This window comes from Oreochromis niloticus, linkage group LG11, assembly GCF_001858045.2.
Source record: "Oreochromis niloticus isolate F11D_XX linkage group LG11, O_niloticus_UMD_NMBU, whole genome shotgun sequence".
Lineage (NCBI taxonomy): Eukaryota > Metazoa > Chordata > Actinopteri > Cichliformes > Cichlidae > Oreochromis > Oreochromis niloticus.
The window spans coordinates 30622160-30646367 of record NC_031976.2 but is presented as its reverse complement, the minus strand read 5'-3'; the positions used below and the strand labels follow the sequence as shown (position 1 = coordinate 30646367).

The 24208-nt window shown below is 39.0% G+C and overlaps 1 protein-coding gene across 4 annotated transcripts in view; it reads left to right on the top strand.

Moving 5' to 3' along the window:
* bbs9 (Bardet-Biedl syndrome 9) overlaps nt 1-24208 on the top strand; it is a 168768-nt gene that overhangs the window by 40149 nt on the left and 104411 nt on the right. For 3 of the 4 annotated variants that reach the window (XR_003222283.1, XM_003450309.4, XM_019364688.2), the window contains exons 14-19: nt 1290-1394; nt 8558-8572; nt 14693-14833; nt 15729-15824; nt 17743-17915; nt 18112-18264. Coding sequence is in view for 3 of the 4 variants with exons in the window: in XM_003450309.4 (XP_003450357.1) it covers nt 1290-1394; nt 8558-8572; nt 14693-14833; nt 15729-15824; nt 17743-17915; nt 18112-18264 (683 nt within the window). In the remaining variant the exon portion in view is untranslated. The remainder of the gene's footprint in view (nt 1-1289; nt 1395-8557; nt 8573-14692; nt 14834-15728; nt 15825-17742; nt 17916-18111; nt 18265-24208) is intronic. The other variant, XM_019364689.2, reaches the window with a different exon arrangement.

Here is a 24208-nt window from a genome sequence, read left to right as displayed (position 1 = left end):
CATCTTGCTCCCTCCTGCTCTGTCTGTCCTCAGCTGGAGCGGTCTCGTTTCGCTTACGGCTGCGTGTGCGCACACCTGCTAAACGTGGTCAATGAGAGTTTATACAGTTCTGAGTAAAATTTTGAAAGACACAGTGACATAGTCTCAAACTTTTGGCACATCGTCTCCTCGCTGTCATTCATTACGCGCAGAATGCCTGTAAGTTGCGCTTCCATTAGGACACATACACACATACTTGGGATTCAGTCACCTGTAACAGAGTGAGCTCAGAAACATCACGGCCCATTACACCACCTCGCCGCCCTGTGTGTGCATATATATGTGTGTGTGTGTGCTGCTGCATGGAGCCATTAGCTGTAATGTATCCTTTCCTCTCCGTCTATATTTGATCCCTGCTTTTTCTCTCCAGCTTATTTGCGCTCTCTGCCTTTGTTTTTTTTTCTTTATCTTGCTCTCTCTGGATTTAGGGTATTCAAAAGGAAGCTACAAGTCATCACCTCTGCCTCATGCTGACTATAATTATTTTGTGTTATGTGTATGTATGTGCACACAGTTTTAAAAAAATCTGGTTAATATTCTAAGTCACCTTCCACGGTGAGGTTCAAATTGTGTGTGTGTGTGTGTGTGTGTGTGTGTGTGTGTGTGTGTGTGTGTATACACATTAAAGGGTCTGGTTTGTATTAACCGTACTGCGTCCTGTTCTGTACGTATCTTGAAAAAGCTGACACTTACACTTTGTGTGTGCGTTTCATTGACTACCCCGTTTCCTCATTCATCATTCAATGTCTTTCTTTTAAAGAGTGCTGGAATAAAATCGGTACTTCTGTTCCAAAAGTAAGAAAGTTTTACTCAAAATTACATTGACATTTGTAATAACACAAATTAGCTGAAGGGAAACTCCAGTGAGTTATTATGGCACTTTCATAGCAAATTGCGTGAGACTCGAAATTGAAGCAGAAAGGTCAAGATATTTAAACTTTTTGTCCACGGTGTGGATCAAGCTACAGTGCATCCAGTATTTACTTCTAAAGCGCCTTTTCATTAGATTACATTCAAAATGCACATCCTTGCTAAGGAATAATATTATCGCTCAAGAGGGAATCAAAGTAACAAAGATAATATTATTAGGATTATTGTTTAAACCTTTTTAGATGTACAGAGGATTGTGGACTATTCTCACAGGTAGTGTAATACTTCTGTGATTAAAGGGAATAAATGCATAAATAGTATAAGAGAGGGACAACAGGACACCATGTGTTAATAGCGACGTGTTTGTGCTTTGCTTTCAGGTGTTGGTTCATCCAAAGTCGTGGTGTTTTCAGCATTTCTCAATGGGCACTACCCCCCTGCTGACCTCACCGGAGACATCACTGTGTCCTACAGCTCGCCGACAGGTAAACAAACCAAAACCAAACCCTGTGACACATTTTCTGAATGGACATGTTTAATTTAACCTAAAACTAACAATTTCGCAGAATACAACACAATTATCCTAATTATTATCTTTTGTTGAATTAATTTTTTGTTTAATTTATTACCAAGTAGTAATGATCAGGCTTTGCTGTGCTAATATTTAACTTGCATGCATAATCCTCCAAACGCATGCAAGAGCTGATAGTCCTGCTACCTTCCAATCAGCTCGAAATCTTCCTGAAGGACGTAGTCACAGTTGATAGAGCAGTATTACAGATGGGTCCAAGTGGTCACAAGAAGACAAGAGTAATCCACAACTTGTAACAATAAATGTCGTTTATTTTTAACCTGCTTTGACATATTATCCTGGTAAATAAAGTCCACTTCATCAGTGTTTTCAATCTTTTACAAATCCCTGATTGGTCGGGCTCTATCATAGAGCCTTGTTCTCTGTCTGATGACAAAATGTACTTTCTCATACCCAAGTGAACCCTTACAAGCTCACAGAGGCAGAAGTTAACAGAAATAACGGACTTGGACAACGACTTAACACTAGCTAACAAAGAGCAGCATAAATTTGCAAACAGAGTGAAAAGCCAAGCGCAATGTTATTCCCACTTGGCTTTTCACTCTGCTTTCCTGCGATGGAGTTAAATCTATCAGTCTGTTCCAGCATTACCGTTAGAAGGATTCTGGTCTATAACATCACTTCCAGTGTTGTGTGACAGTGTTGAACACCAGCTGCTAACAGTGTGCTGACTTGAGGTAATGACATCTGGGCACTTTCCAGACAAGCCCAGTTCATCCCCCTGCTGCCTCCAGGCATCTGTTTCTGGGCCCTGCAATATTTTTGGAAGATATTACTTTCCCCCTTGCAAACCAACAAAACCACTCTTTATTTCAAATGTCACGGACCTCCTAGAAAAAAAAAAAAAAGATTTATTTGAGTATTTGTTCAGAAATCAGGTCATGAAAAAAACCCTGTTTTCTTGCTATTGTTTCCCTTGGATTGCATTTGCCTTGGCAGGCCTCTGTAGGTGGAACAGTCTCTCCGCCCCAGAAGCACATTTAACGTGAAATGTCTGGAAATATTGGGAAGTGTTTCTTTTTTGTTAAACTTTATTGTGATGCTAAAAATAGCTGAAAATACAGAGTCTGGAGTAGTTCAGTGGCTCTTAGTAGCCAAGCAGCTTGGGGAGAATATGTTGGGAGCTGATCTTGGGTTTGGAAAGAGAGCCAGTGGACTGTAAGTAGAATTAGAAAAAGTTTACTGCAGGTTGGAGGATGAAGGCAGATGAATAACAGGATGGGGACCATGAATGAGGTACACACAAGTTACATTTAAATGGAGCGGAGAAAGAGAAACAGGGAAGGTAAACATTGTTGAGAGAAAGGATGGGAAGGAGGAGGACGACAAAAGCAGAGGAAAATGGGAACTACAGAAGCCCTAGGTATAAACTAAAAGAAGGCAATCTTTGTTAGAATGAGAAAGGAAAAGCAGGGAAGTGAATTAAGCTTATTCTCACTGCATGGTCAAAACTATGAGGACACTTGTGCATTACAACCACTGTCTGCCAAATATTAAAACCTGGCTGCAGGACTTGTTCCCATTCATATACAAGAGCATTAGTCCAACAAGTGTTGGACTCAAATCAGGGATCATTAAGATTTCCTGGGAATGGAACGAAGAAGCTTTACCTAAAATCTTGAAAAACTTCCCCTTTGGCCATGTAATGTAAATTAGAGTTGGCAGTGTTGAGGGGAATGTGGACCTCAAACTGATCTGGGTAGTAGATTAGTAGACAGCACTGCCATTACTGAATCAGAATATTTCTCAACAAGATTCCAGGAGTTATTTAAAACAAATTCACTCATTCAGTTTTGATATATGACCAGGTGCGATTTAATCTGTGAGTCACAAGAACTACTTAAGATTTTTAGTAAATGACTACATTTATCACAGCTTGTACTTTCTTCGTGAGTAAAACTTTATTTTTGCTGGAGCTGTGACGACAATGCAGGTGGATGCATTTATATGAAAATGATTCACAAGTACACACAGCAGTCATGCCACATTCAGGCCTACTTCGGCTCTGCCCCGTTAAAAAAACTCTGTCTCGTTGATCAGAAAGGTGGGCAAATCAGTGCAGCGCTGCCGAATAAAAAAGTCGCTTCAGTGTAGTGACCTGCAGACAAGTGTAACACTGGTCACATACCTGCAAATAAAAATAAAACAGATGTCCTGACAGGTTTGATTAAAAACATTCAACGTGAGACACTGCTGTTTGTGTCTTTGTCAGTGTATCTTTTAACAATGACCAGTCCATTCCTTGTAACTCCATGGCTGTGTGTTAATCTCCAGCGGTGCCTCATCCTATCTCATCCTCTCTCATCCTCTAAACGCTGTCCTGGCTTGGGAGGAATGCATCACTTTGTTTCTGTTGCTTTCCTTCTTTCCGCATTCCCACCCGGGGGTGATGATTATGCCTTCACACCACCCACTTATATAACACCATCCCACCCTGGGGCTACTGTGTCCTTCTTAAAGCCCAACAAAGGCTCTGACATTTAAGAAGACTGCTGACTTCTTAAGCCCTTCAAAGGAGGCTTGACGGTGTCAGGAGTTGTTACAATCTAGAAAGAATTTCATTAGTGGCCCTCTTTGATTTTCTTAATACTTTGAGAGAGAGCTCTGCACAAACACACTTGAGAAGGATCAGGTGGTCAAGTTGGCGTTTACAGTACACTGTTAGCTCGTACACAATGGCCATTTTCATCTGAACAGGCAAAGATACATTGTGACTGTGCGGATACTTTCCATAAAACCCAGCCAGCCATGATTCACTGGTTGCTAGGCCAATTCGTGTGGAAACCTAGGAAGCTAGTTGGCAGCCTTTATTGTTTTCTTCTGTTTTACTGAACTTGCCAGAATGACCAGCATCTCCATATGTTGATGTCTCCAGGACAATGCAGTATTTTTGTTGGGTCACTCCTCTTTTGACTACCAGGCCTGAAATCCATTTGTAAGGAACTTTTGTTAAGCCAGCTGATGCTGATGTTGGTTGCTACCTCTGCCAAGCGGATCATGTTCTAAACTCTCTTTGTTAGCATGCTCCATATTACAACAGCTTAGTAACAGATTTGAAGGAATGCAAGGCCACAGGCCAGGAAACAAGTAATGTAGTTTTTTCCTTTTTTTTTTACAGGATAACTTGAGATTTAAAAAAAAAAAGCAAATTAATATTTTCTCATGAGCTGCAAGATCATGTGATATGTACAGAACCATATTTGTCTGTTGTTTATATTTTTATTAGTATTTTAATGCATACAGCATATCCTAATAACCCTTAATTTAACTTTTTATTAACACTATACAAAAACAGGTTTTCAGGGTTAAGCTTCCTAGGAGATTTCTACTCTGTATTTCTGTTCCACTAAGGCGGTATTTGGAGGAATTGAAAAACTTGATAGAGCTGGATTTAGTTTATCTGAAAGGACCTTAGATGGCAGAGTTTTTCCTGGCTCAAAATATGCCTTTGAGGGGGACTGTGCACATAACTGTGTTTGGTCAACATGTGGATAAGGCAGTGACTCAGTGTTACTTTACTTACAGAAATCTATGCACTTACCAGTTATTTATGGCCAAAATGTATTTTATGTATGAGTTAATATAAAAAGAAAAAATAATCTAATCTTGATGATTTCTCGTTTTAGAAAGGGCAAAACCTCATCTGCATTTTTAAAACATTTTTTATTTAAAATTTAGATTGCATGCAAAATATTTTTTTCCTGCATTATAGTTTTGCTAGTTTTGAAATATTTTGCATGCAGTTGTGGAGTGTTCAGAGATGAATTGCATCTATTAATTAAAGGTGTGTGTTTGGACAGTATGCATATTAGATATTCTTTAGTCTTTTCTAAGTTTTTTAAATTTTTTACAATTTTTATTCAGCATTCAGTAGACCTGAAAAATCAGTTTTAACAAAAACATAAATGAACATCATTGAACTCATTGATTTCCATTAGCTGATTTGTGCGTCCTACTTGGATGTTTATTTGGCGTCAGGTTATTTTAAATTAATTAATAATTGTACCTATATACTGCTTGGACTGCTATTAAAACTGGTGGAAACCCTGCAGACACCTTGATTGGGGCAAAAATATTCACTCAAGTCATTGAATTTCAGACTAATTCATGGATGGCATGTCGAACCCCTCATGAGTTTTCAGTTTCGCATTTATTCAGAATTTTTGCTGGCAGCAGACACTCGTGGCATATTAGAAGCCATGCCCTTGCCTCTTGCTAAAGCAATTATGGTACATTATACCACAGAGAAGGCAAAGACTGTTCAATGAGAAGCCCTCATATATCAGTGCAGACAGAAGAGAAACAAGAATAATAACCTTTTATTGTCCATTGTGCTTTGTTCATGGACACTGCAGCACTGTGGAACATGGGTTCAAACTGTGAACCTCCTGTGGGAAAAGTAGCGCCTTACAAGGATGCTCCTCTGTTACGTCCTCAGTCCACGAGCCCGCAGTTGTCAGCCAGAAGCCAGTTGTCAGCTGATGGAGGAAAATATGATCCTGATGTTGTACTTTCTTGTTAATCTAAGAAAAAAACAAAAACAAAAAAAACAATGAAAACACTGGTTTGTGCACGAAAGGGTGTTACAAAGTGGAGAATGGATTTTTCGAAAGTAAAGAGATTTTATTTACTCTTAAAAAGAATGATGACAGTTCTGAGCTCTGTAATTAATTATAAAAAGAACACCTTCTCAGCTTCTTCAGCTATTATTGATGTAATAAAGGCTTGCAGCCATGAAACATTAAACTTTTCTAATTCTACCACTAATGGATCCAGAGTTTCACTTGAAGGAGATTTTTGAAAACCAAAGACTGATTGAGCATTGCCTGGCAGCTGGCCAGAAGCGGCTACTGCATGTGTGTGTGTGTGTGTGTGTGTGTGTGTGTATCCACACATGTGTATGTGTGCGCGTGGGTTTTTGCTGTGAGAGCCTCCTTGCTCCATTTGACATGTCTTTTACATTTAAAAAATGTAATGGGTCCTTCTCACTTTTCTTTCTCTCTCGTCCATTTTTGTGTTGTTTTATCCAGTCTTTTTCTTCCTTTTTCTTCCCTCCCCGTTATGGTTTTTCTTTCTTTTCGTTGGCAGTGTAGAGTAGTAATCTGAGCCCCAGACAAAGTAATTACTGGACTTAGCATTTCAGGATTAGATAATACTGCTCAATATGAAGATATTATGGGATTTTGTAGGTATGCGGCTGATCCTGCATTTGAGGTAGATTAGCCATCAAACTGCCAATAGCTCTGATGTTTCTTTTTTTGAATAATGCTCCGTATAGCAGAGCTACATTATCAGTGAGTCAGGACAGAGGACCAATATGCTTGCAGCAACATTACTGCTGAGAACTGAAAGAAACTTTATGTATGTTGGAGTATTGTAGTCTTATTACCAGGAAAAAATTGTGGTAATAATTTGGGTGTGGTAATATTGTGACCCATAGCTATGTTTTCAAGTTAAAGAACCTCAAGCAGCTGTGAGAAGAAACTTAAAGGCACATTTTAGAGCCAGGAAAACCATGATCTTTTAATAAAAACAAGCAGGTAGTTAAAGCAAAAATATATTATTGTGAGGAAATGGATCAAACTCCAGTCTCTTGTGTTGTATTTGGCTATGTTTGTGCATATATACAAAAGCATGTGAAGTCGGTATGTGCAAACAGTGATAATGATTTTTTAATAAAAGAATTTCAACTTTTAAAAGCAAGGGCTACCTCTGCATTTGTTTATTTATTTTATTGTTTTTTTCCTGTTTATTGCACCTTTATATAAAGTCAAATAATATGTAAGAAGAGTTCTTTTGATATGAGGAAAGAAAAGCAAACATTTCTTTATACATATGCAGAGCATAAAACTGAATAAATAAGTAAAACATAGAAAATATTACCAACTAGCCATTAGTTCAGCTGATCATTAGGTGTGATTTGGCGCTATATAAATAAAATTGAATTGATTCAGACCCAACGAAATATATTGTTAGGTACCCTGTATTCTTAACAGTATATATCCTGTGCACTTGACATGAAATTATATCTTTGAAATACAAACTCTTTAAACTGTAAAAAATCTTGCTTCTTAAAGAAGTGGCAGAGTTATGACGAGAGGGAGCGATGGAGGCAGAGTTATTACAGGAAGGAGAGGCAGCCATAGGAAGCGCGACTTTCATCAGGTTTAATAAGACGTGAACCTTTTGACTCAGCACCTCGCTGCCTTTTCATTGGCTTGCAACCTGCCATCTGCTTCTCATTCACCTTCACAGGAAATCCTCTTCAACCAATCATATCAGAGTTTAATCTGCCAGACTTCTGTTGCTGTGAACTAAAGGTTAGAGAAGCAGCACACTGACTTTTTAAATCCCAGGGCAGCTGGAAAAATATAGCACTGAGGAGCACAGAGAAGAGATGCTGTCTTATCACAAATATTTTTGTGTTGCTTTTTCAGCCCTGACTTGTAGTCCTTCACATAAACAGACAGACACAAACTAAAGTAATTTCTTTTTATCACCACAAGGAACACACACAAAAAAATCCTACATGCATTTTCATTTGAAGGTTAAAACTATCAACCAAACCTGTTTTGCTGCATCATAATTGAATGCTCCTTCTGGTTCTACTTAGGCCTTCCACAGATTTCTTCTTCTAAATGAGTTAATACTGATCAGGTTATAAGAATAGACGTCTCTTTCTGTTGATCCCGTCAGCCCGATTTCCACACAAACCTCATGACGATAGACTATTTAATTTTCAATTTGGACATCTTATCATATTCACGATCGGTATGGCTGAGTCAGATGGCTGCCTTTTCCTCCAGCTGTACTTTCCAGTTGTGTGGGAAGGCAAACCAAACACTTGAGAGGAATTTTTTTAGGTCTGTCTATATCCATATGAAGGAAGATGGAGGTTTTCTCAGGGAATTCCCTTGCCAGTTCTTCCAGTTCTTTGTTACTGGTCCGACCAAATAAAACTAGATGGGAGAACTGATAACACTTTCTTTTTTCTGTTTTTTCATTCCTTCACCTTTCATATTATAACATTTAACTCTTTCCTTTTCATTTCTGCAGAGCTTAACCCTAAAGGTAAGTGCTTTTTTCATAGAGCTTCGTAGACTAGAGCAAGTAGAAAGACAGTCTTTTATTAAAAAGACAAACATGTACGTATGCTCTACTGAGATCACACCCATGTTCTTGTATATTCACGTACACTTCTACACTTACTGAAACGTACAGATTATCAAAACTACGCCATATACTTTCAAAACACACACACACATACATTCGGAGCTGTATATACAGGAAGAGCCTGCTGCCTACTGTTTATGTTCCTGTTATGTGATATACTTGGCAAGAGTCTATACACACACATACTCTAATTCAAATACACAAACACACTTGTACACACACACATTTTCCCGCTTTATAGAAAATGTAAATATCCCTTTATATCCATTTATTCTTTTAAACTGTTGAGTTTACACAGAAATATCATCTGTCTCACACATACAAGCGTAAAGTGTGTTGACTTGCTGCGCACACATGCACTCCAGCAGTAGTGCTCCTAGTTGTCAGCTGGCATTTATTTAAGTTTGTTTGTGTTTGTGAGTTTGTGTGCTTTGATGCAGAACTGGACCCCTATAATCTGTAGTGGCTCTGCAGCAGTACACCCACACATGTTTGTATGGCTATTTTGTGAGGATATTTATTCACTCGATGAATTCACTAGACTAGTGATTCTCGGGCAGTGATGCGTGTACCCCAAGGGTTGTTTTTTTAGGAGCAGTATTCAATCTAGTAATTAGGAAAAAAAATCTAATTAATTAAAGAATTTAGTTTACCTGTTGGTTATGAGAGGAAGTATTAGTGTAGTGTTACTGGAGTCCATCTGACAGGCCTGTGAGAACTTGTTGTCAGTTGATTTAAAATATGTAGGACATAAGTGAAACTCTAGTATGCTAGCTAGAAGGCTACACAAAACACCTTTGAATATGATGAACTACAAAACAGCAGCCCCACCATCAGGGTTGATCCACTGGATCTCCTGTCCTGAGTCATGGGTAGCCCTAGTTAATTGTTGCATTCAGTACAAACTGGACCGTAGCTTTGGGAAATAAAAGTTTTAGGATTGTTTAAACCATCACACCTTGTTAAATAACAGTGTATAGATTTATGCAGAGCATAAATGCCAGATTACTAATACACTATAAGAGAGGCATAGGAACTCACCTGGATATTTAATGCTAAAATGTAGTGCAGGTTAGCTGCAGCATGTGCACATGATTTATTGAGGACCAGACTGTGCAGTGATTTTTTCTAACTTTTATTGTTTTGCTTGGGTCCACACACAAGTAAGGCAAGAGGATATGTGCATTAAATGCAGAGCCGATTGACACGCACACACATCTCTGAATGCATATAGACACAAACACATGAGTGACATCACCGCTGCTGTGTTAAGAACCTGATTCTGTACAGTGGTCTCCTTCTTAAATAAACTCTGTGGTCCCTCTCTCTCTCTCCTCTCCCCTTCTCTCTCCCCCCTCTGTCTCTGACATACTGTACCGCAAAGATACATCTGTTGGAATCAGTCTTCTCATATTACAGTGCGATGGAAGTACGCTTCCATTCCATTACAGTACACTGTGACTTTAAGTATTTAACATTTGATAATAGAAATGACTTTATGGCTTTATTTCCTCTATCTCACTTCCCAACCCCACCTTTTTTTGCTAGGAGCTATCAGAAAGGAAGTTAACGGCTTAGAGGTTACAATGTGTGATTTGATCTGTAGATTCAAATGCACCTACACTTTTTTATACATCCCCAAAACATCAGCAGCTCACAGAAAACTCAGGAGAGGCAGTGGATGGATTAAAGAGTCTGTAAGAAAAACAGGGAAACCTCAGTTTACTGTAGCTGAGAAATTGTGTTTAGCCACTTATTCTTTGGCTTTAGTCTTACTGCAGGCCTCCGTTCCAGTTTCTGAATTGAAGCATTTCCTCAAACAACAACAATTTGAACAATTTGCTGTTTTTCTTTCTGCTGACGTCCTTCTCAACATCAAAACTGACTAAAACAGAGAAAAAAATAACAAACTACAATATTAAACATTTACTTTGTGTGTCTCAGAGTGCAACTTTAGCAGAGACATTCTGTATTTGAGTTATTTTAAAATGGTTATGATATGCATCTACAAAAACATGTATCATGTTTGTTCAGAGCCTGCATTTAGAAAGCATTCATGGATGAACACTGTTGTGTGTCTGAGACCACACAACAATGCTCGCCTCTTGTAACTCTTTAACACTGGAGTTGTTATTATCTTATCAGGTCTTTTCTTTCTTTGCTTTTTCACTTTTTTAATCACTTTATGCAGTTTAAGCTCATCTAATTAGTCTAAAATCTCGATGATGAAAAAGTATATTTCATATTCCAAGTCATTATTTTAGCAACACAGACACAAGCACAGACACACAAACTAACTGTGTCTCCATGCATAAAACTCTGGACTGGAGGTGACCAGAAGTATTTTCCTCTTTTCTGGTTTGTTTGTTTTCCAGACTTTTTTGTCATCTTCAACCGAGTTTAAATTTTACACAAAGATAACCTGGGCAACATGGTGAAACACTGGTTACCACTGTTGCCTCACAGCAAGAAGGTCCTGGGTTCAAATCCCCCATCTGTGCCATGGCCTTTCTGTGTGGAGTTTGTGTGTTCTCCCTGTGTCTGTGTGGGAACTCCAGCTTCCTCCCACAGTCCAAAGACATGCATTTAGTGGGGTTAGCTTAATTCATTATTTTAAATTGGCCATAGATGTCAGTGTGAATGGTGGTCTGGCGATCTGTCCAGGATGTACTCTGGTAACTGGGACAGGCTTCAGCCTCCTCACAACCCTGAAAGGAATATGATGAAGAGAATGAATGGATGGACAAAGATAAAATGAGGAAGTCCGAAGTGGGACTTTTAAATGATGAATTTATTTATTAAGGAGAGAAACCTGGAAAAAAACCTGGATAAAAAAAGATCTCAAAAAGTAACACATAATGCCACAATCTAAAGACATCTGTCTGTTTGGAAAGAGTTACAAGGCATTTCTTAGGCTTTGGGACTGCAGCGAACCAGGGTCAGAGAAGTTGGAACAGTGGTGAACCTTCCCAGGAATGGCTGGCCTAAAAATTACTGCAAGAGTGCATTGATGTCTCATCCAGTAGATAGCAAAAAACCCAGAATAAAATCTAAAGAACTGCAGGCCTCTCTTGGATCAGCTAAGGTCAGTCTTAATGACTCAACGATAAGAAAGGGACTGGGCAAAAATGGGAGTGCTCCAAGGCAAAAAACACTGCTGACCAAAAAGAACACAAAGGCTTATCTTACAAAAATGATCTTGATGATCCCCAAGACTTTTGGGAAAAACATCTGTGGAACATCATGCCAGCATGATAATACATAGTATAATCATATGGTCTGGGGCTGCTTTACTGCTTTAAGACGGACGGCTTGTTGTAATCGATGGTGCCATGAATTCTCTCTACTGGAAGGAGAGTGTGCAGCCATCAGTTCATACCCTGAAGCTTAAGAGCACTTGGGACATGCACCAAGACAATAATCCCACATACACCAGCAGTTCTACCTCTGAATGATTCAAAAATACAAAACAAAGATTTTGGAGTGGCCTAGTCAAAGTCCAGACTTAAATTCAATTGAGATGCTTTGGCATGACCTTAAACAGGCCATTCATGCTCGGAAACTCTCCAGTGTAGCTAAGTTAAAACAATTCTGCAAAGAAGAGTGGGCCAAAATTCCTCTCTAGCGCTGCGAAAGACTTATTGCCAGTTATCACAAATGCTTGATTGCAGTTTTTGTTGCCAATTGCAGTTCTTGCTGCCAAGGTTGGCACAACCAGTTATTAGGTTTAGGGGGCAATCACTTTTTCACACAGGGTGACGTATGTTTGGGTAGCTTGTTTCCTTTAATAAATAAAGAAAATCATAATTTAAAAAAAAACCCACTTTGTATTTAGTCAATGTATCTTTGTCTAATATTTTAATTTGTTTGATTAAAACATGTAAGTGTGACAAATGTGCAAAAGGAATCAAGAAGGGGGCAAACACAGCTTCATAACACTGTATGAAGTTGGCGATAAGCGTGCACACACCTATGCCACCTCCTGTTAGTCCAATTCATTCTTCCCTGTCTGTCTCACCATCCTTTCTTCTCCATGTTCAACTCTTTTTTTCCCCTTTGTTACTTTGTCAGCATTATTTTCCTCTAATTTGTCTCCATCTCTTTGTCCTTTCTTTGTCATTTTTCCCTACTTGTAACTTTTATTATGTGTTTATATTTCCTCCTCCTCTCGCTTTCCAATCTTAGCGTTTCTTTAGAGTTTCTTGTTTAAATGGTAAGATCAACAAAACCAGCCTGACTCAGCAAACAGTGTTTGAAATGTGTTTCAAACATAAAACATCCCTTATTATTACCTTAGTAAGGAAGGACCGTAAGGGCAAAAAAAATACCATCAGAACACATAATAAAAGGATTTAAGTGGCTGCATTCACCATTCACTATATATCCTATAAACTTTACCTTAGTAGGGATCATTTTCCAAAGCTATAGCGACCTTTACTTGATACCTTGGTGTTTTTGATTTTTTAATGTTTTTCCTTCCTTCCTTTCGGGCAGCCAGTGCTTTCATTCATTTCAGTATGTTGTGAAATTCAACTTGGAAACACTTGAAACTCGCCTGAGTCAGCCAATCCATCACAGCGCACATCATGTCTGCCCTGATTATCATCAATGTTACTTTAAAACACATTGGTCATCTGTTATATATTTAAAAAATTTGTGATGTTTATTAAATGAGCTTGAATGCAAAAGCACATAAAAAAAGATCAAATTGTTTTTTTTTATAGAGTCAAAACGTGAAATTGTATTTTGTTGGAGATCGGAATTGGATATTTTCTGTGTTAAGGCGATCATGTTCAAAGGCGGGAACTGAACAGTCAGCTGGATGATAAAAAAGTGAAAAATGGATCGACGTATCATGACCGCTAACGTTAATGAACAGCGCTGAGAATAGTTTGCATTTAGATTGATTTTTATATTTAGTAAATCTGTAGCATATTCACTTTGACAACATGTATATCTAACCCTCTTTGTTGTGTTTGTTGGAAGTGATGTGTTGTTTAACTATCCAGCCATCCAGAACGAAGGGTCATTGAGAATTTAGCTGAGTGAGGAAAGAAGAAAGCAGGCCTCAGTCCGTTTTGCTCTTTAAAACTTTGAACTTTTTCTCTCTCTCCATCTTCCTTTTCCCCTCTTTTCTACTGTTTTCCTTGGCTTTGCCTCTTCCCCTTTTCTCTCTAGGCCTCAGTGCATACATTCAAACCAAATTGAATTATTCACATAATCACATAATAATTGCTTGTCTGGGAGGAAAAGGTGCACAGTAGTTGTGGGTAATTATTACTATCTGTAATAACCTGGAACTTTCCCTAATTAAACCATCCCTTCTCATATTATTTTCCTTTCAGTCTCTCTCTCTCTCACATGTTGGTTTATTTCCACTTGTTTTTCTGCTCAACTCTCCTGTCATTAGCTCACCTCCTCTCCTCTGGTTACTTCGCTCCATCTCTTCCTAACAACTGTTTTCCTCCATCGCTCCTTTCCCTCGCACTGTTATTCTAGCTAAGTGTACATTTCTGCCAAGCTCAGCACTCCATACACTCCGAACATAGTTGTAGTTGGCCTTAACTCGCCTCCTCACTTCCTTTTTCTTTTTTCTTGTCAGTCAGTCCCCACCATCTTTCACAAAACTTCCCTTTCTGATCTTCGACAAACTCACCTCCACACTTGGCGTTGATGTCGAGTCTCTCGGTCTTCTAGCTCTCAGATGCTCATGCAATAGGAATACCTGAACTGTTGACTGTGTGAACAAACGTTAACTGCTGTTGGGAGAGAAAGCTAAAAAAGCGATGTGCAGGCCTCATTTGAGTCACTGCGGGGGGGGGCGCGAAATTGAAGGAGTAGTCTCTAACTTTAAGGTTCTATTTCTGGAAAGGAACAACAGGAGGAGGGAGACTGGATTTAAGATTTTAAGATGAGCAATGCAGAATTAATTAATTAATTAATAATAATAATAATAGTAATAAATAGTCTACTTTTTTAAGAACCTTTTCTGATTATAGTGATGGTTCTTATTTGCAGGAGTTCCCAAGGTCCTCCAGTCCAGGTTCAATCTTCCTCTGTCATTGGTGTGTGTTGCTTGTCCTCCACCCAAAGCCACCAAGTTTAAGATAACTGTGGACACCAACCAGCCACCAGTTGACCTCAGCTCCATCTTCCGAGGTAATAGCACACTCACTCTGTATGCAAACACTTAACAATGATGTGTTGGTGGCGCTCTCAGTTTCCCAAACAATTAATGGTTCTGTATTTGAATCACAGATTTCCAGAAACCAAAGCGCACTGTTCTGTTTCAGTCATTGTCTGTGCAGATCGGTATGCAGTATTGACCTTAACGTACATTTGTTTAAAGTGGGTTGTCCACTTATTGCAACTGGTTGGCTTGTGCACACGTCGAAATGTAAACCCACACCAAAAGCTTAGCTCTAGGTATAAGTGACAAATAGGGAAAGAATGCTATATAAAGCACAAATCAGTAAAATGTCAGTGATTAAACAATTTTTTTTTCATGCACACTTTACCGTGTGTGTCTGTTTAGTTCTTCTGCATTGACTACATCTTACAGTTAATGATTCGTAATAGCCAATAATCAATGACGTGGCTACCTAAGTGTTTTACACAAAGCCAGATGATGTAAGCATGAATGGAAAGCTAGTGAAGGCAATGAGAGATGTGTAGCTGTGTGAATGTGTATACATTTATATGAATAATCAACGGTTATGTATCGGTGTGTGGTTGTGTATTTATACGAGTCTGTTTATGCGTGTTTATTTGTGATTCCGTGTGTGTGTGTGTGTAGGTCTGAGCTCTGGGAACGTCTGTTCTGCTTCCCAGTTATCTACAATCGGCCACAGTCAGCAGCTCTGACGTCTAAACACACACACATGGTGTTCATACTGAGTGTGTTCTTTTTGTGTGAATAGAGATTTGTGTAAGCTTATTTTGTGTTTGTACATGCAACTGTATCTTGTTCTCCTTTGTTGGCGTCCTATATCATGATAGCCTGTCCTATCTGTCTCATCACATTGTTTTTTTGTCTTTCTGTCTCTCTCTGCAGAGTTTTCAGCAAAATCAGAAGATAAGGATGGGAATAGTTTGGCTTTCCAGCTTCTGTCAGGAGCCAGGGTTACTGTGCTAGCCTCCAAGACCTCCCGTAAGTCTAACGGCACTGGATAATGAACGGGTATTTAATAAGATTCATCTTTTGGCCCCATTAAAGCTGTTTAATTGTGGGATTAAAACAAGCCTTGCGAATTATCTGTTTCTAATACAGTCCTGTTCCAGGTGTCTAATGTTTTTTTACCAGATGTCTTTTTCATAGCCTGTCTTCACCTGCTAATTTCTTTTGATAGCTTTTAATTACTTGTGATAGAAAATCATACCTTTTTGTATTTCTTGGAGTCGTTGAGTACCTTTTGTTGATACCTGTTGGATTAAAAGAGAATAGGTAGTTTGGTGGCACATGGTAAGTACAGTGGTCCCTCGCTATAACGCGGTTCACCTTTCGCGGCCTCGCTGTTTCGCGGATTTTTTTGCTTGTCGAATTTACATAAATCTTCGATCGCTAGCAGTGTGACTCTGAAGTGCTGTACTGTATGTTTGTAAGTTTTCTCCCCAACAAACACAACAATGTTGATGAAACGTTTTGCACCGTCAAAGGCACCTGCGGTAGCACCCAAAAGGCAGATGCTAACCAGATGCATAAAAAGTTGAACTTCTGGACATGCTAAAGGAAGGCAGAAATTACTGTATTTTTCGGACCATAAGGCGCACGGGATTAAGCGAAACAAAACAGTCAGATAAGTCAAACTTTACTCAACTCATCCTTCTTGCTTCCTCTACTTCCGTACCATTGATTCATTAATGTTGAATTGTCTCACAGCTGCTCTATTCCCATGTTCTGGACCTGAAAACAGGGTTTGATCTTTGGTTTCATTCTATAACACTGGACTTATATTTTGGGCAAAGGTTTGAACTTTGAGGGTTTTTAAACATGAGAGAAAAATGTGGAAATTTTCGTGCCTGTCTGAGAAAAGTGTATAAAGTGTGTAGTGAGGGGTTTTACAGCTGTAAGACATCTATAATAATTGTATAAATTAAAGATGGCTTCTTCAGAGATTTCACCTATTGCAGGTTATTTTTAGAACGTAACTCCCGCGATAAACGAGGGACCACTGTATTATAATCTTACAGCAAGAATGTTGTAGGCTCGCAGCCGGTTGGTCAAAGGTTGAGTAGCTGCTTGAGTACCCTCACTAAGAACCTTCTTTCTTTCTTTTCTGAACATGAAGGATTGTCTCTATAGTAACATGTCAAAGGTGTGCCCCGCCTCTAGCTGAGTGTCAGCTGAGATAGGCTCTATATAGCTGATACTGAGCTTTTAATTTTTACATACACCACTTTAAGTCTGACTTCTTGCATCACTTCTATGGACTTTTACAAACCTCTTTGGTCTGTGTACTAACGAGTTGTAAGATCTGAATTGTGTTCACTGACAGCTTTGAGGACTTAATATGAGACATTCATATGAAGACAATTTAAAAACTTTTTTATTGTTATTTTCAGGTTTTTTGTTTGTTTGTTGTTTCCTTTTTTGGTTAGTGAAGCAGTGAAGATAGACACAGAGGAAAGTAGGGTGAGAGAGATAGAGAAGATATGCAGCAAAGGGCCAGGATAGGATTCGAACCCAGACCGCCTCTCTTTGGCCGTGCAACATGTGGTTTTCTGCTCATCCACTGAGCCAAAGTGGCACCTGTGATTCTAAAAGTGTATATCCCCTTAATCCATTTCTGGTTCTTAGAGATCTTTTTATAAATATCACTTGTCACTGTGTCACTACTTATATTCGCCTGCTGTTTCATTCTTAACAAACTTTAGTACCAGGTGTTTAAATATATGTTCTTAGTCGCATCAATACACATTTACACACTACACAAGGCTCAGTGGTTTAGATAGTTTTAACTATTTAAGAACTCTAACCATCTTTCGTTAGCATGTATCATCAATTATATTTTCCATATTAGAATATATATGCATAAATATCTTATATATTTTATGTGTGTGTTTGTCAGAACGTTACCGTATTCAGAGCGACAGTTTTGAAGACATGTGGTTGGTTGTGAAGGAGCTGGTCCACAGGTTTGACCAGCATTTCTCCAAAGTGGGAATCAAGGATTTCAAGAAAAGTTTCAGTGGACCTCTCCCACTGGAGGAGTACTTCCTGTCTGTAGACAATCACTTCCAGGTACTAACACACACCGAAGGCAACCATAAGTGTAAATCCTCCATTGTCAAGGGTCAGGGATTAAAAAAGAAATGAGTTAAATATCAGTCAATTTGGTTATTATCAGTTCTGACACCTGTCAGGTGTCAGAACTTATTTAATTTTATTAAGTTAAACCACAATTTGTCTGTTAAATATTTGTCATTTTGTCTCTTAGCTGCGCATCAGTGCTCAGAAATATCAGGACCTGCTGTCCGAGCGAGCAGTCCAGTTCAGAGCCATCCAGCGCCGCCTGCTGACTCGGTTCAAGGACAAAACCCCAGCACCCCTGCAGAACCTTGATACACTAATGGATGCCACTTACAGCCAGGTCAGACACATGCACTGAGGTTTGCTTTTTTGCTTGGAGTCTTAGATCCCCAGCCTGTCTGATGTAACCCCATATGCCAATATTAAAGAGGGAGGAAGCTATTATTCAAAGGAGCCATCTGAGGTAGTTCAGCATCTGTTTGGGACAACTCTGAGAGGAGACCCTCAGGCTTGTGGAACACGCACAAAGCAAGGCATCTTATATGACCTCATGGCACCTTAGAAACTTCCAGGAGGGGTGGGTACAAGAAACTTTAGGGCTGGGTACTTACTGTGATTTCACTGTGGCTTAGCATGTGTTTCCCTATGTTTTTATGCTGTTTTGTGTCATCTTGAAAGCACACTCACACAAGAATGAGAGGGAGCATATGTACTTGGGAACAAAAGTATCAGCCCAGTGCCATATCTGTTTAAAGTGTGTATGTGTGTGTGTGTGTCCAACTGGGTGTGAGCACGCAGCTAATCACCTAAACAGAGGAAGTCTATAAATCTCCAAAATGTAGCCCTCACACTATAAATCTACACTAACACATCATCACAGTGTGTCTCTGTGTGTGCTGTGTGTATATTTGTGAGGACCAGTTGGACTATTAGCTCTCATGAGGATACTTGTGGAAGGTGAGAACATTTTGGCCAGTGCTCACATTTTGGCACCTTTAAAGGGTGTATGAGGGTTCAGACTTGGTTTCAGGGGTAGAGTTAGTATTAGCTATGAGATTATATGATACTTAAGCTTCATCAAAGATGGTTGTGTTGGTCAGGTATGCGAAAGGTGTCTTTTTGCTTTATTTTCTAATAGACCAGGCCGGGGCGATGTAGGGTACATGGATTTCTCAACAGGTGATTTCTTTGCAGTGGTTGAGTGTTATTTTTCAACATGCTGGCTTAGTGTTACGACCTAATCAGGAAATGAAAGACTCTTATATTTATAGATATATAGATATTTGTGTCAATGTGACACCAGCGGCTGACAGAACTGAAGTATTTGTCACCCTGAAATGAGAACATGTTGGCCATTCAGTGGAGATGATTAATTTTTGGGCAGGAGAAGGCTCAGTCTAAGTGAATGTGGTTTAAACTGTAGAGACACACTGGCATGTGCAGCTGAGGTCCGTATAAAGTCGATTTTAAAACAAAGCAGCTGTTCAGCTTTTGTCTCTCTCTTTGTTTAACTGTGAGGTATTGGAGGGTGGAGCAGTATTAGTGTCACCGTGATATTGCACGTATGTGTTTGTTAGACAAAGTGATGGTTTCTTGCCCCTATTGTTTATTCTAATTCTTGACTTGGCGGTCATTACTTCCACCTTCCATTAGCCTCTCGTTAACATAGCAGGGCTAGGTGACATCATCTCTTCATTAGCTGTTAAAGCTTTCAGTACATTACTGTTTGGCTTTGTGTGATCAGAGCCGCTTTCTCTGTCCAACAGTGTGCACTAACAATACCTTAATTTAATGCAAATTAACTTCCAGAGCTCTGAGAGTTTGTTGGAGCTTAATGAGCGGAAATTAATGAGCTTGTTGAAGTTCTAATTGCCATTTTAACCCAAATAAATAGTGTTCACCTTGGGTTGTCTTGACTCTTGCCAGGATAAGCAATCAGAGAGCCTGATCTAAACATGTCTGCCTTAAATGTTAATGTGTGGGTCTGCTGAATGTCTACCACCTTAACCATTTATTCAGCAGTACTTATTGTGCTCATACATCAACAGCAGCATTTTTAGACATGCTGAAAGAGATTTTTTAAAAATCATCAGTGAGTAATTCCAGAACATTTATCTAATTGTTTTTTTATAACATTAAAAAATCTGGGCTATTGAGAGGGTAGGTTACTGAAATGACATGTCATGAACCCCACACTCTCCCTGCTCTTCACATGCTTTAAAATACCATGCATGGCACCCCTCAGCTGGATAAGTGATTTGGGGAGTAGTGTCTGATCATTTTAAGGTAATCAAAATAATAATAATCATAAATAAATATAATGCTGCATGTGTTCATATACCTTTCTGCACTGATATGACTTCATGTTCATTCTACATGCTCAGAGCGGTCTTGTATTAATTTGGCTAATTAGCACATGCCTATACTGCAGTATTGTTTGGGCTCTGTGCTGTTGGTTGTGAAATTAAAATGATTTGATGCTTTAATAAGATGTTGTAGTTGCATAAATGCAAAAAGTGAGCCACATTAGCCCGTTTCTAGCTGGTTACTGGGCAACATGATGACATTATAATGTTTCCTATATAATTCATTTTTGTGGATATATATTGAATATTATTGTCATGACATTATAACCATAAAATTGATTTCATAAGCCGTTATAGCAGGCAGCCTGATAACATCATGACATATCACCCAGAACTAAACATTTCTTAATTTAAATTTCAAATAACCGTTGTGAAATTGCGGTTGATCGCTGTCCCTTTCTGAGCCTGGTTCTGCCAGAGGTTACTTCCTGTTAAAAGAGGGTTTTTCCTTCCCACTTTTGCCAAGTGCTTGTTCAAAGGGGCTCATCTGATTGTTGGGGTTTTCTTTGTATTATTATAGAGTTTTTACCTTAACATATAAAGTGTCTTGAGGCGACTACAGCTTTGGTTATAACATGTATATCCACAACTGCAAAAAAAATGGCAGTTTTTACCTGTTTCTATAGGAAGGAACCTTCAAGAGTCTAAGATGTAAGATGTGATAATTTTTCAGTATTGTGGAACATATTTAATGTTTTTAATTGCTGCTACCAATTTTGGTGAGTAAAACTTTAGAAAGGACCTTTGATTAATTAATTGGTAATCACTAATCTGCGGGGGTTTTTTTTCTTTCTGTTTTTTTATAAGGTGAGCTCATGTAAAATTAAATAACTCTGTGTACACAGATGCTTCATTTTTAGTCACTAATTTACTCATTTTGAAAATCAGTGACGATACCAGCAACTTGACTTAAATGATCACTGTAATCAGTGGTTTGTCATGCACTGACTTGTTGCCCTGCTGGAGCCCTACTTTTACTTTCACAAAGACTTTGATAGAGAAGTATTGGTGTAACTGAAAATAACTTGTCACTTATCAATTTTAGTGAATTAATGTAATTTAAATTCATCATTTCTTTCAATTTACAGTAATGTGATGATATCACATTGTATCACGTCCATAGATTTACTGGACATTGTTGATTTTTGACTTTGACATGTAACCTTATAACTCTCTCTTAAGACTTCCAGACCGGAGTTTAAATCTCCTCTCAAAAAGCCACTGGCTTTTTTTTTTTTTTTTGCTTGTCTTCTCCTTTTTCTCTCAACAGGTGATCCAGGAGATTTTTTTTTTTCTTTCTCTTTGTCTTTGTAAGTGCCCTTTCTCACTGTCCCTTTTCCCTTCTGTTTTTCTTTTCCTTCCTCTCTTTCTTTCTCCCTTTCCTATCCCCCAGTCATGTCTGTCCCATCTGTAACAACTGAAAATAAAATAAATAAAAATAACAAAGTTTGATCAAATGGACCAATACGGCAATGCCATGATGATCCATTTGGCAAAATAAATCCATTTGGTATCCTTGTTGGTCTTCAGACAACAATTCTGACGGCTTAAGAACCAAATGTCACAGACAAAAAAAAAAAAAGCCACTGGCTCAAACTTTCTTTCTTTTTTTTAGCTCTTTATACCTCTGAAATTTTGACTCTGCCTCCTCAAGCTAATGCTTTCTGGTGTCACTCCTGTCCATCACACTTTTCCCCCTCTCTCTCTCTCCCTTTCTGTGTCTTCCTCTCTTCCCGCCATCCAGTGGCCTGTATGCGGGAAGTTTCTGACACACTATACACTCTGTAATGTATACACACCCGCCATAATGGAGGCTATCGACGGGCTGGTCGGAAGAGTGATGAATACATCAAATTAATAATTCATGTCAGTATTAAGAGTCATGCTGCTGATGCCAGGGCCAGCTCAGCAGTTTGGACTCTGTAACTGGATGAATTTTGTGAGGATACATCATATCTTCATTTTTACTAGAAGGTTTGACAAGGACATTAGATAAGCCTTAATTTGCTATTAATTTGGTGTTTTTATCTGTTCTTTTATTTATTTGTTTTCTTTCTTTTATTGGATTTTGAATCACAATTTCTGTTTATAGATTTAAGGGATATGAATTCTTTTTTGTTTTCTTGTCATTTCTAATCAACCAGTGTTGTTTGCATGTATCCTTGTTTCTATTTTTAATTTTCTATCTAAAATGCGTTTTTAAAGTTCTTCCAGTTCAAACTTTTCTGCAACAAATAGTATTTAACAGTCATTTGGTTAAATTTAGAGTCACCTTTTGGGTTTCCATTTCAATAGTTGCAACAGTTTGCTCAGAGGCATTTCAGTGTTCTTGATGTAGGAAGGTAATATATTGTTCATGATTTTACCAGGTCATTTAACCAGGTCAAAAGCCTACCAGGTAAAACCTTGTTGGAGTAAGAACATAAGATGTTTTGTGGAGGTTTATTCCATGAAGCTGCGGCTCCATGGGTGCATTCACACCGTTGTTAGGATGGTAAAGGAATGTGCGGCTAAACAGGAATGCTGGTGAACCAGGCACCTCTTTCATTTTGGCTCGGAGGAATGTCTGCTGGGTAAATTTTCTGCATCAATCTTGGGCAAACGAGGGGGGATTTCCCCCTCGTTAGCGGTGTGTGTCTCCACATGCAGTGGCCGGCAATCGCCGACGCGCCGTCAGAGATAAGAGGAATGAGCTCCCTGTGAGAATACTCTGTGGTCGGCTGTGCATTTATGCAGCTGAGGATAATATTTCCATTGTTCATGCTGCCTTTATGGGCCTATATTTTATTCATGAATTCCTGAGAGCTAGCAAGCCACGTCTTACTTTATGTGTGTGCGTGTAAACTTTTTCATGTGCCGAATACAGTGGCTTGATTCCAAAATACACCCAGTGCTTGAACTACCCGAATATGATTGATGAGTTTCAGAATAGAGTAAGACCCATGAATGATTATTTTTGTGTCAGAGTAGCTCGTAGAGAAGAGAAACCAGCTATGGACAAAATCCACCAGTTTGTTTGGTGGCTCCGGGAAATTTCCAGCTCTGCCCTGTGAGCGCTTCTGTCTTCTGTCCTGGTTGGAGGTGTGTTTCTCTTCCACCTCCCTCCCTGGTCCCTCCTTAAAAAGTCATCAGTCATCACATCCCCTGTATTTTACACGCTCCCCCTCTAACTGGTGTTTGATTAATTTATGGCTACTAGAGGTTTGACTGGCATCGGTGCTCCTCCTTGTAGCTACCTAGTCTGCCTCTCAAATTCAAGGGAGAACTCAGGACTGTCACTCATAGAAATAAAAACTAAATCCCCTAAAACAGTTTGTGGAATTGGAAGAAGAAAAAAGCCAACGGGGGGTTGAAAAAGGGGACTTTTCTGTTTCCATAAATATTTTCTTCTGTTTCCTCTGGAGGTGAAATTCTGCCGTTTGTTAGTATTAGCATTAGCGTTGGGCTAGTAAGCACGGCTGTCTGGGAAGTGGTGGGGGGCTCGGGAGCCAGGCCGCTCCAAGCCAAGCTGAGTCTCTCTGTAATTATGAGTTCAAACGTTGGAAGAGGACGGCTTGCTGACTGACGGCGTGACTGACAGGCCGTACACTGGCCTCGCAGGGCCCCTAATGGAGGCCTCTAGTAGACAGCAGCTTGATTTATCTGGCCCCAAATGGAGCTCTAAACATGGCTAAACACTGATCCCACTGTGGAGAACAGGACCATCGCCATTAACAGCCAGGCTTCTCACACCATGTATCTATGCATGTGCGTATCAAAGAGTGATGAGGAAGGTGTAGATATATACATATATATATATATATATATATATATATATGTATGTGTATGTGTATGTGTATATATATATATAGGACTGTGCAAAAGTTTTAGGCATGTGTGGAAAAAGTACTGTAAACAAAGAATGCTTTCAGAAATATA